The sequence below is a fragment of the Ammodytes marinus genome (genome assembly GCF_949987685.1).
Source record: "Ammodytes marinus genome assembly, chromosome: 2".
Classification (NCBI taxonomy): domain Eukaryota; kingdom Metazoa; phylum Chordata; class Actinopteri; order Uranoscopiformes; family Ammodytidae; genus Ammodytes; species Ammodytes marinus.
Window position 1 is genome coordinate 17,335,307 of NC_137231.1, and position 12,361 is coordinate 17,347,667.

The window sequence follows — 12,361 nt, forward strand, 5'->3', positions numbered from 1 at the left end:
ATGAACCGTCCAGAGCCCTTAGGTCGTCTGGGACAGGTCTACTTACAGTCCCAAGAGTTAGGACTAAACGAGGAGAAGCAGCTTTTAGTTTTTATGCACCAAATATCTGGAACCAACTCCCAGAAAACTTGAGGTCTGCTGCAACCCTCAGTTCTTTTAAATCGAGTCTGAAGACTTTTCTGTTTCCATTTTAACCTGTACTTTTTATTTAATTTAAATGTTTTACTTGTGTATTCTAATGTGTTTTATGTATTTTAATCTTGCCCCTGTAAAGCACTTTGAATGGCCTTGTGTTTGAATTGTGCTATATAAATAAACGTGCCTTGCCTTGCCTTGTCTTGCCTTTTCCCGTACGTCGGGAAGATTTTCTGTTAAAAAGGTTCAATTGAAGCAAGTCCGAAAAATTCTCCCTATAGTGACATTATCAACAATAACACGTTTATCCAACTAGTCAGGAAAGTTAAATGGATAATCCAGTTTTTCAGGTAGCAAATTAGATGTTTTTTGGGGTGTGTGTGTGTGTGTGTGTGTGTGTGTGTGTGTGTGTGTGTGTGTGTGTGTGTGTGTGTGTGTGTGTGTGTGTGTGAGGCTGGTGTATAATGTAACAAATAGGCCAAGACGCTGTGACAATTATTGAAAATGCTTTTCAAAAAATAAATCTCCATCCACGGAATGCGCGCTTGCGCATGTGTGTGTGCGATTGGACAGTGTCACGGTCGTGATTTGGGCAGCAGATGCACAGTGCAAACCTATGGGAGCGCTGGGAAGGCAGGAGGGGGAGGGCAGAGTGGCTGAGGCGGACTACAGTTCATTTGTAATGAAGGACCTGATGAGCAGGGTTCAGATCAGGGCTGCCGCTTAGTCTGTGAGGGCAATCAAGAGAGGAGCGATATCAACCAGGAAGATATTACATCCGCTTTGAACTGATCTGTCAGCCTCCGCTGCAGTCGCGGTGAGGGGAGGTCAAGCCGCGGTCCCCGCGTGGAGACGGACGGAGCGTAAAGAAAGCAAAAAAAAAACTCGATGGTATTTCGGAGCTTCACGAGGAACGTGGTGGATTTTTGAGAACCGACACCGCCACATTTGGAAAAAATAATTGTGGAAGTCAAGACAAGCTTTAGAAAAGGCTGCGTCGAGCGCAGGAGCAGGATGAGCTTGTTTTCTGCAGCGAGGGCAGAGCAGTGAATGTGAGGTAACGGCCTTTAGGGAAAGCACACACACACACACACACACACACACACACACACACACACACACACACACACACACACACACACGCGCACACACACACACACACACACACACACATATGCCAGATGCAGACTGTGGTTATCTTACTTGATGTCAGTGATATGCATTTGAGAGGTGCCTCCATTTTTTAAACAGAGTGTAAACTCAAGTAACACACAAGTCATCTGCTCGTGCGTTCATCTGGAAAAACAAAATATTTAAAATAGTGCAATTTAAATGAACACGATAATACAGCCTGACATCAGGATGGTTATCATATGATGTGTATTATAGATAGAAAGCTGTCGCCTTATTTGAAAACAATGTTTAAGTTCAAGTTCGTGGACATTTAATGTCCCTCTGGGTAATAAGGTTATTGGATCAGTTGCAGTGGAAGTCACTGTATGCACTTGTCCTTATTCTGTTTTTGCAAAAAAGAGGCAAACTGCAGGGATGTGGTTGTGTTGTAGGTGCATAAGTTCATGTAAAAAATTAAAAAAGGCAGGCGAACTTAAACCTTTGTGTATCATGTTACAAAGACAATTCTAAATCAACCAAATACAAACTGTCCAACATCTTTGGTTAATATTAGTTTGTCTTTGTTTTAAGATCCTTTTAGGTTAGTTATATCCACTGCAAACATAATATCAATATTATTATAGACCTTAAAACGCAAATGATATGCCTGTTTCACACTTGTAAAAGTGTGTATTACGTATATACCAACAACTAACCGTGTGTGTGTGTGTGTGTGTGTGTGTGTGTGTGTGTGTGTGTGTGTGTGTGTGTGTGTGTGTGTGTGTGTGTGTGTGTGTGTGTGTGTGTGTGTGTGTGTGTGTGTGTGTGTGTGTGTGTGTGTGTGTTTGTGTTAGTGGGATATGGCAAACGGAGGGGACCAGTTCGGCCTTGTAGAGCGTCCGGACTCAGACTGCACGGGCTCCCCTAAAGAGACTAAATTGGAAAATCCCAGTTTCACATTGAACTCACCAGCTTCACCGCAGACAGCCTCCAGTCAGCATGTAGGCCAACCGGCCTGTACTACGGAAAATAATGTAAATACTGATCATTAATTATTAAAACACAAATATGTATTTATGCGTAAACAATAACAATCTCGTAAAATTGCCAGTTATTTTGAATTAGGTATTATCATAAATCATAATTTAATACAACTCCACATACACTTATCATGTGTATAGGCCACTCACATTGAAAGTGTGTTTCATTTCGGGACCTGTTTCTTGAGTTAATTTGACATCCTCTTCACGGAGCTCTGTTTTTATTTTGCTGCAGGGGATGGAGGGAATCAAAGTGTTCTTGCATGACAGGGAACTTTGGACGAAGTTTGATGAAGTGGGTACTGAGATGATTATCACCAAGGCCGGCAGGTAGGCTATAGGAGGAGGACATATTAGACTTTTATTTGATTCATCTTATTTTTCTTTTTTTTGAGACCATGTCATGTGTTTACTTAAAGTACATGCATGGGCAGGTTGAATGATCGAGACATATTTTTATGAATCACAGATTTGGCCCAAACATACTTCAGGGACAAACTGTTCAGTGGGATTTTTTTTGTCTCGGAGGAACTGTTAATTTGACTATGAACATTCACCTTTGTATCGTTTAAATTTGTCTGTGTTTGAATGGATTTTTTTCGCTGGCTGTTTCCTAGGAGGATGTTTCCCAGTTACAAGGTGAAGGTCACAGGACTCAACCCAAAAACCAAGTACATACTCCTGATGGACCTTGTGCCCAGGGACGACCATCGCTACAAATTCGCAGACAACAAATGGTTCGTATATCAAAAATCCGGCATGCAAACCATTGTCTGAAATGATAATGATATAGCCTACCCACGTTGTTTTTTTTAATGATAGGCCTATGTAATATTTCAAACACCACTGGCTCAAGCAGCTCGAATGGCGATAGCCTACTATTAAAAATACTATGCTTAATAAAATATCAGGCTAGGCCTAGGCTACTGCTGTAAACATTTGTTTTTAAATTAAAACATTGGGGAAAAAATAAAATAAAAAAGGGGGAACGGGCCTCTTACATTAGGCTTCTCATCTCATTCCTATGCAGCAGCTTAAAACTTCTGTGGAAATGTGTGTAAACCGCGTTGTTTGGTTATCCTCCTCTCCATCGACATAAAGGTCGGGTCACTCTTAGTCCCGGATGGCCTAGTTCCCCGTGTTTCCCCCCGTGCATGCCCGCCGGTTAAATCAGAGTAGGAAGGGTTCAGCAGGGGGACAGACGGCACAGACCGGATTTAAGTCCCCCATTCAACTGTGTGCTGCACTGGGGGAATATCTGAACAGACCATCCCCTCCGCAGTGGAACCCATCTACGATCCGCTTATTGAGAGGACAGCTATAGGCAAGGCAACACTCGGTTTTTATAACGTAACGGGCAGGAAACAGGACTCTGAGGATAAACATAGGCCTATTGGGACACACAGTCATTGCGTAGGCCTTTAAATAAAGAAAGGTCTATGTGGGATTGAGGGCTGGATCCCCTCAACTAACCCAGCAGGCTATAGGCCTAATGTAAAGCCCATTCGTTTCATTAGTTTTAATTGAATTGCTTTTGTGTATTTTTTTGTGTAGCCTATTTTTATTTATTTTTTTGTGCAAGGTCACGTTACCTGACCTTTAAGCGTTGCAGACTGGTCAGACTATTCAGCAGCTCTGTAACACTTTTTAAACACAATAACAAACATGGTCAATCAAGGCCTTAATTCTAATTTTCAGGGCTGGGAAATGACTTTGTAGGCTACATTGGTTATTAGGATTCAGTCACTAGTTGTTATTTTATTTTGTTTGTGACGTGTACAATCTTAGATTTTAAACACTAAGACCAACTCACTCTAAGAATTGCACACGTTGAATGCGCTGAATGAAAAAGGAGCGTCTCCAACAGGTTGGCCATACCTTGCCGCCGCTTTAAATGTGATTGGCCTGAACCATAGATACCTAGTAAATAATATGGATGTAGCATCAGGGCTGACCTCAGTTATTCACACGGCGTCCAATAATCCGGCCTGAACGTATCAAAGTTTAAATGGTTAAAATTGTTTCTTTCTAGGACGTTTTTGGTGCTTGTTTTTGCTTTAATTTTGGGATGATTATAGGTGATTTCAGGTAAACGGGAACATGCTTCCCACTCGGTCAATAGCCTAAATCTTCCCGTAAAAAAAATATATAATAACATCAAAGAAATAGCAGAGGCTACATACATTTTCGTGGATAACACAAGACCATGTGTTAGCTAAATTGTGGCCCAGATGTGGATATCTGTGTAAACCTGCAGGTAAACAAGGTTCATTTTGTGTCTAATTAAAGCGCCAGCTTCCTGCAGCCGGAGGCGGCACAGGCCTCCTGCACCGCGGGGCTCCGTGCCGAGCAGTGCACGGCCTATCGGACAAATCGCTGTGACCCACTGAGAGTATATGTCAATGTCTGACCGTTTCCTAATCTGCTGCATTTTTCTGTTCGTTTAGGTCGGAAACGGGAAAAGCAGAGCCCGCGATGCCAGGTAGGCTCTACGTCCATCCGGACTCTCCCGCCACCGGGGCGCACTGGAGCCGCCAGCTCGTCTCTTTCCAGAAGCTCAAACTCACCAACAACCACCTGGACCCCTTTGGACACGTGAGTCCGTCTCCTAAATGGTATTTTGTCATCGTGCCGTGTTCCTGTTTGTGCATAAACATTATAGGCCAGGCTGCAATACAAAGTGTTTTTAGTCTGACTTAGAAAACCTAGGCCCTTATTACTTTGGTAATTTTTTTAAAAGCTATATTCTAAATATGTTTATTTAAATGAAACTGGCCACGTCAAATGCATGCATTTTGAATAATACACCCTGAGTGTTTAAAGTTAAGATGCAGAATAACACAGACTGCAGTCTCAGGTCCTGAGAGCCGCGAGGGCAGATCGGCCGTAGACAACTCTACCCTGCAGAAACAGTCTAGCGCGGTGTAGTGTTTTGCGTGCGCGTCTAGGTGCCCGTGCGTGCCAACTGAAACGTCCCCTCCCAGCTTTGTTAAATTACACGTAAAGATTTGGGTTTGAATACCATTAACGCAGACAAGTCATTTGGATTAAACTGAGCTCCCCTCTGAATAAACAAACGTGCCCGTGCCCATGCGCGCGCACACAAGGACCTTGATCCAATTAAAACACACTTGTGGAGTTGCCGGTGCCGTGGGAAAACGTCGAGATTGTGCGCGTGTTATACAGTAGTTTAACATTACTGCCAAGACAGCTTTGTATAGCCTATACCTTTTGATTAAATAACAATCCCCTAAGTGGTCACAAAGTACAGAAACCATAAACAACTTTCAGTTGAAAGCCATCTGACGTAGTATAATGATCAGTGATTATGCATTGTATTCTGAAATGTAGACCTAATTTCCAATACATCAGATAATTTGGAGTATGTGGTCTCATTTAACCATAAATAATTAAGTCCTGCTTGAAAGAAACATGGCCACATATGCCATATTTTATTAATGAAACCAAATCAAGTGAACATGCTTCAATAATCACTTTGTTTTAAGGTGGCGGCTCAAGGATTTTCTTTGATAACATTGACATGTAAACAAGCATGAATTAAAATCATTTATCCGTCTGCTACACAGCTGAAGCAAGCAGAAAATAATGCATATATCCATGCAGGACACATGACATGAGAATGTTCTAAATCTTATGGCCTTGGAAAGCAAAATATGGATTTTATGTTTCCTCTCGGTTTCCATCCTACTGACATGTAATCCACAAATCTCTGTCTTAAAGATTCATATCATCCAACAAATTCTGGGTATCTTGACATTAATTGAGTTTTACCCTGCACCAATCCAGTCCCAGGTCTCAGCATCTGCCGGTGGGTTTCTCTCTTGAAACACATGATGGGTGTGTCAATCTCACCTCTTCAATCTCTCTCCCCTTGTGCAGATAATACTCAACTCCATGCACAAGTACCAGCCTCGTCTCCATATCGTCAAGGCCGACGAGAACAACGGCTTCGGCTCAAAGAACACGGCGTTCTGCACTCACGTCTTCCCAGAGACTGCCTTCATCGCTGTGACATCCTATCAGAACCACAAGGTATAGGCTACGCTTCACACAAGACCCACTGCACTGAAACACTGTTAGAATATAGGAACTTAAACCCCAATTCGTGTGTATCAGAGAGGTGCTTCCTACATTTTCCTTTATGGAGGAAACTTATACAGTTATTGGAGGTTTTAAAATATGGAAAACAATATAAGAAAAAGGCCATGTGTGCAAATCCAAATCTGGTCTACTGACAAAAATGTATGAAGATTTTCCTTTTGCTCATTTGTCACTTTCCAACTTCTGTCTCTCACGTCTACACACACGTTCCTGAGACTCACACACACTCACATGCACAGGGATTACTCCTTCTATGTTTGTGTTACTGTCTGTATCTTATATGCAGAAAGTAGATTTGCATCTTTGTTTGTTTATGTGTCCTATTTTTGTATTTGTAAACATTTCCAAAAATAAATGATCCCTGTGAGTGTGTGTGTGTGTGTGTGTGTGTGTGTGAGAGAGAGAGAGTGTGTGTGTGTGTGTGTGTATTGGTCTTTAATGACGTGTTTCTTTCCATTGATCTTGGCTGCTTCCTCTGTGTCTACTAGAAAGACAGATTGCTAAAACTTCAAAAAGGATAGCTCACAAGATAGTTTAGATTTTAACACATTTCATAAGAAGATTACATAATTTTTCTAAAATGTTTTACAATAGTATTTTTTTATTAATTTTTAGATTGTGTATCTTGTTGGCAAAATTGCTCAATTGACTTAGTTTTATTTCATCCAAAATGTGCACACTTTTGGCTAAAGCTTCAAGTGTAAAAAAACGAAAATTAGGTTTCCAAGTATTTAATCCACCCAAGTGCATGAATTTATTTCCACGCAAAAAACAAAAGTGTACCATATTGTTTTATTTATATCAAACCACCTGAAGTATTGTAGTTTATGTATAAACTTTATAATAATCATTTTTAATGGAAGTTAATGTAATTTTGTACCAGTATTTTATCCACATGTCTTTCAGTATATAAATACAAAAGTATAAAAATACATATTTCGTATTCCCAACTTTGCTACAAATTTACATTTCTTTTGATTATTGGTAGTAGTAGACATGAGAGTGAGAAGAAACATATGAACATTGAATTAGTCCTGCAATTTATTTTCATGTTTCTGAGCTTTTGCATTAATGAACATTTGGTAAATATGTTAACACAATCTTGAAATTTATATTTAAATGTTTACAGGAAATAACTATTTTATCAAGCTTCAATGTTTTTTCCAACATTTGTGTATACAAATGAGAACTTTTGGGCCAGTGTGTTGGTGGAAGGAGGCTATCAGTATTATTGACACTTCAAAGCTTGTTTGGACCTGAGCTGGTGTCAGATCTCCAGCCCACTTGCCTGCTGGGTGATGGACACACAGCTCGGAGGTTTCCCTCCATGACATCACTAAGGAAAGTTTTGAAGACCTAACATCAAAGCTCCGAGCTTCGGACCTCTAAAAGCTTTGGCCTGAAATCCTTAAACCTGGTGACTGTTTGGGTAAACAGTTTATTCTGTGTCAGCTGGCGAGGACACTATTCAGTCCGTTAGAAACGTCAGTGGCTGAGGAATGTTGGCACTGCAGAGCTATGGCGAGGCTGCTTCAAACATCTGCAGGGCCTCTGATGAAAAGTAAACGATTGACTTTCAGTCAATGGTGGTTAAAAAACTGAAAGTGCCGTTGAGTGTCTGCGCACAAAGCTGTGTGTTTCTTGAGGCCTGTGCATGTTTATGCGTCTTAACACTAGTGTCTGAGTTAAAGATTTTTTATGTCTTGTACTCAGATTACACAGCTGAAGATAGAGAACAACCCCTTTGCTAAGGGCTTCAGAGGCAGCGACGACAATGAGCTGCACCGCATGGCCAAGCTACAAAGGTGAGTACAGGTTTGTGTGTGTGTGTGTGTGTGTGTGTGTGTGTGCGACGTGTGCACGTGATTTTAATCGTGCTCTTGAGCATTCACAGGAAACTATTCTTACTGAATCTTTTCTTCTCTCTGAGGGTTGTTATTTCGGGCTACATATGGTGTAACACATATTTACATATGGTCTAAGACATGTGTGTGTTTGCCTGTCTGCGCCAGTGGAGCCTTGTGATGTAGGTAGACATGAGCCATTGTCACATGAACGTTGACCTTATAGCCTGAATCCTTGTCCCGAACGTGCAGCACAAACACGACACAGAGCATCCGTTGCTACGCTGCATTGATGGTATCATGTTGCTGCTGGTCTATTAGACTGTCACTGCTAATCAGCTGATGGCCCTACATGGCGTCTGTTTGCGTGCTTAACTAATCTCCGCTCAATGGCTGTTCTGGCAGGCAGGTTTCGAGATTTTAACAAGCCAGTGGGCGAGGACTAGGGGAGGGGGAGGGGGTGGTTGTATTTAAACGCAGCACCCCTGTGTTTTTGTGCCGCCATGGTTGGTGGAGAGGAGAAGAGAGTCTATCTGAAGTGACACAAGGATGGATGTTTATTTTTAGCACAGCAAATTATCTCACAGCAGTACTGACTGTGTGCGTGTGTGTGTGTGTGTGTGTGTGTGTGTGTGTGTGTGTGTGTGTGTGTGTGTGTGTGTGAGACTGCGTCACTATCTCAGCGACAGCAAGTCAGGGAGACGCAGCCCGCAGTCCCCTACATACCGAAGAGTTCATCAAGAGGGCAGTATGTGCAGGGAGAGATCAGAGCTGGAAGGATTGACAGCGACTAAGTAGAACTGAAAGAAAAGGAAAAAGAAAAAAACAAAACACAAACAGCACAACCGGGCAGCATTTTATTCCAACAAAAAAAGAAAAAAAAGAAAAAAAGTAATTTTTGTGCAGCACACCCGAAGCCATGGCAACATCACATGCAAAAGTGTGTATTGCTGTAATTCTCAAAGCACCTTTTTTCTCTCGGTCTGTTTTCAGTAAGGACTTCCCAGTGGTTCCTCGCAGTACGATCCGTCAGAGGGCCTGCTCTACTGGGAGTCCCTTCAGCGGGGAGGGCCGGGGTCTGCGCGGCTCCCCAGAAGCTGTGGCATCTCCCTACAGCTGTGACAACGCCGGCCTGAAAGGCAGCAGTCCACAGGAGCTAATGAGCGCTCCATCCGCACAATACATCCTTCCTCATCATCCTCACCTGCAGCACGGCCAGCAGCCACAGGTCTACCACTGCACCAAGAGGAAAGGTAAAGAGTCTCTGCCCCACAGTGCACTGTGTGTATAAGGAAATTACCCAAGCTTTAGACACAAAGATCACTGCAGATATGGCCTATTTGTTTTAATATTCAGTGAAATACTTTTTAATAGTGGAATAGTGTGTATATTTCTCAGCTTTAATAATCATTATTACACTCCCTTATGTTTCCTTATTCCAAGTAACAAAATATACATTGACCTTTCCTAAAACTGCTAATTTCCGAGTTCTCCATCTTGTGGTTCTGTGCAAAAATATTCGTAGTGTAGAAAAATATAAGTTTCTACCTGCAGGTTACTTGCATTATTTAGGAACAGTTAACGTTTTTGCCCACTGACTACAAATATACATAATACTACTAATACTATTTACTAGCTCTAGGGCAGCCTGTATGACAATCAGGGACATGAAACTTAACTGGGTCATCTCATGACTGTTCGGAATTCATTGTACAAAGCACAAAGTATAAATCACAGCAATCTCTCAGTAAGCATTACTTACGTTGCTCCATTAACAGTTTTAAAACTCTACTTAGTGAACACATTTAAGGATGCTCCATTTAAGGATGCTCCATCATCCAAGACTTCAGATACCGTGCATTTACGAGATCAAAATAAAAATGTTGATGTTTGTAATTATCATGTGATTACTCTATGTAGCATTCCTGCTGAAATGAATGGAAACCAATGGCTGCCCTGGAAGCAGGACATCAACCTTAAAGAGAGATTAACATTAATATGTGCTGTGACGGCCTTCAGTTGGTGTTTGCAAAATGTGTAATCAGCAACAGATTTAGTTTGGTCATTTACACACGCTTGGATGGGTTTATTCACACACATGAATAAACAGCTAAAAGAAAATCAGTATCAATCAGGAATTGTGCAACTTATTCTGCACTTTGCTAGGAGAGAATCATCATAGAATTGGGAGTCACAATCAAATTGTACTGAGGCTGAAAATACTAAATAATTAGATTCCAAAACAGCAACTAAACTGAAGCTGAGAAACATCATTTTGGTTACACTTAGCTGATAATTTAATTTATTGTTGGAGCAACTTGAATGAAAAATCATACTGTTTGTGCTTTCAGACTGGTCCAGCCGCTTGATCATTTTTTTTTATCTCTGCATGCAGAGGGACAAAAAGCCCTTTAAATGTAGACTGTTCTACTTAGCAGAATGAATAGTAATTTTTCTTTTATTAATCTTGCCCCTGTAAAGCACTTTGAATATAAATAAACTTGCCTTGCCTTGCCTTGCAAAACTGATACTATTGCAAAAACAAGACAATATTATTTTAATATCTTAATTTGAGGAATAGAAAACAATTTTTACTTCATAATCTTTTTTCATTTAACAATATAATACATGTCTAAACAAAAGGGAGCCATGCAAGCGGTTTCCCCAAATAAAATACAGTCTATAATTGGTACAGTTATGATTTCAGTCAAACAAATCGTATCAAAGAATAAGTAAACGTGGGGGCTTTTGATAAGCTGTGATTTGGACACGTTTCAGTAGGTATCTGATAGTTTATGGGCAAAAACATGAAGTCCCTTTCTTCTTCACTTTAACCCATGCACAGTGTTGGTACTAAAGCTAATGTCATATGTCTAAAAGCAGCCAAACTAATTCAACTTTCCTTAAGGTGTACTTTTTGTTCTCATCTCAACTACTTAATAAAGTGTCTAATGTCGGAAGTCATAAATTCTTAGCTGGAACTTTCCCAGTTCAAACATCATATGGAAAATCAACAAAATATTTCCTCTCCGTCTCTCTCATTCTCTCTCTGTAGCGGAGGAGAACTGCTCACCAGGAAACTGCCAGAACCCATACAAGAAACCCTTCACTGGTGGCTCCCCGAGTGAGGGCGAGTCCTACTATCACCCCTCCTCTTACCCTCCTCCTCCTCTGCCCAACAACCCTGCCTTGGCTCTCACTGACTCCCCCTACAGCTCAGACATGGGACAGCGTCAGGCGTGCATGTTTGCCGGCTCAGAGTCCAGACTGGATGAACTCAACTGTACATCATGGTCGTACACCTGCCCGCTCCCCTCTGCCATGACCCCCATGGAGCCCTACCCACCTTACACCACCCCTCATCCGCCCTACAGCTCCAGCCCTCGGGGCTCTCGACTCAGCGCTATAGGCCACCAGAGCTCCTCGTCGCTGGGAGAACACATCACCCACAACCCCTATCAGACCCAGAGCTCTGGACCTCTGCCTCAGAGCTCACAAAACATTCACAGCCGGCAGCACAGCCCTCCCCTCAGAGAGTTTCCTCGCTACACGTCCAACCTGTCTCCTCCTCTCTTCCACACACTAGAGACGCACACACACATCAGGTGTGGAGTCCCAGAATGGAGTGCAGCCTCCTAACTGAACTCAGAGGACATGACTGATTATTGGACAGAGATTCCTTGTCCCAAATTCAGTGACCCTTCTTTCTGCTGTTCTGAAAGATGCTGCACTGTGTACGGACTAAATGTGATATTACCTTTGTCAAATAATTGTGAAAAGTGTGATTTTGTGCCGTGTGAAGAGGTGTCATCTGTTAATCATGTTTCTCCACTGTGCTGGACGGAGCAGTGAACGACTGCGAAAGACTTTAACCTAGGTTTCAAAAAAAGAAGAGTCTCAGCAACAAAATTGTGAGGTTGTACTTTATCGTCTGTCCATCACCTAAAGACTGGTGTCTTTCAAATGTTTGCACTGTGCGTCCTGTTAAGGCCCGACTGTCAACGGCACTAGGATGCTCTCCTGACAATGTCTCCTGCCCTCTTCATTGTGAAGGTTATAAATTGTGACCCACTGTCAGACAGGCAGTAACATTTACTTACCAAAATA

The 12,361-nt window shown here is 41.9% G+C and overlaps 1 protein-coding gene across 1 annotated transcript; it reads left to right on the top strand.

Moving 5' to 3' along the window:
* Positions 1–2,108: 2,108 nt before the first annotated feature.
* Positions 2,109–11,893, top strand: LOC307259160 (T-box transcription factor TBX5-A-like; the record flags this gene model as incomplete). Its single annotated transcript, XM_080038904.1, has 8 exons — positions 2,109–2,249; positions 2,524–2,618; positions 2,906–3,025; positions 4,736–4,883; positions 6,189–6,341; positions 8,124–8,215; positions 9,248–9,507; positions 11,310–11,893. 8 exons carry the CDS (start codon positions 2,109–2,111, stop codon positions 11,891–11,893), a joined length of 1,593 nt encoding a protein of 530 aa, XP_079895030.1.
* Positions 11,894–12,361: the final 468 nt, after the last annotated feature.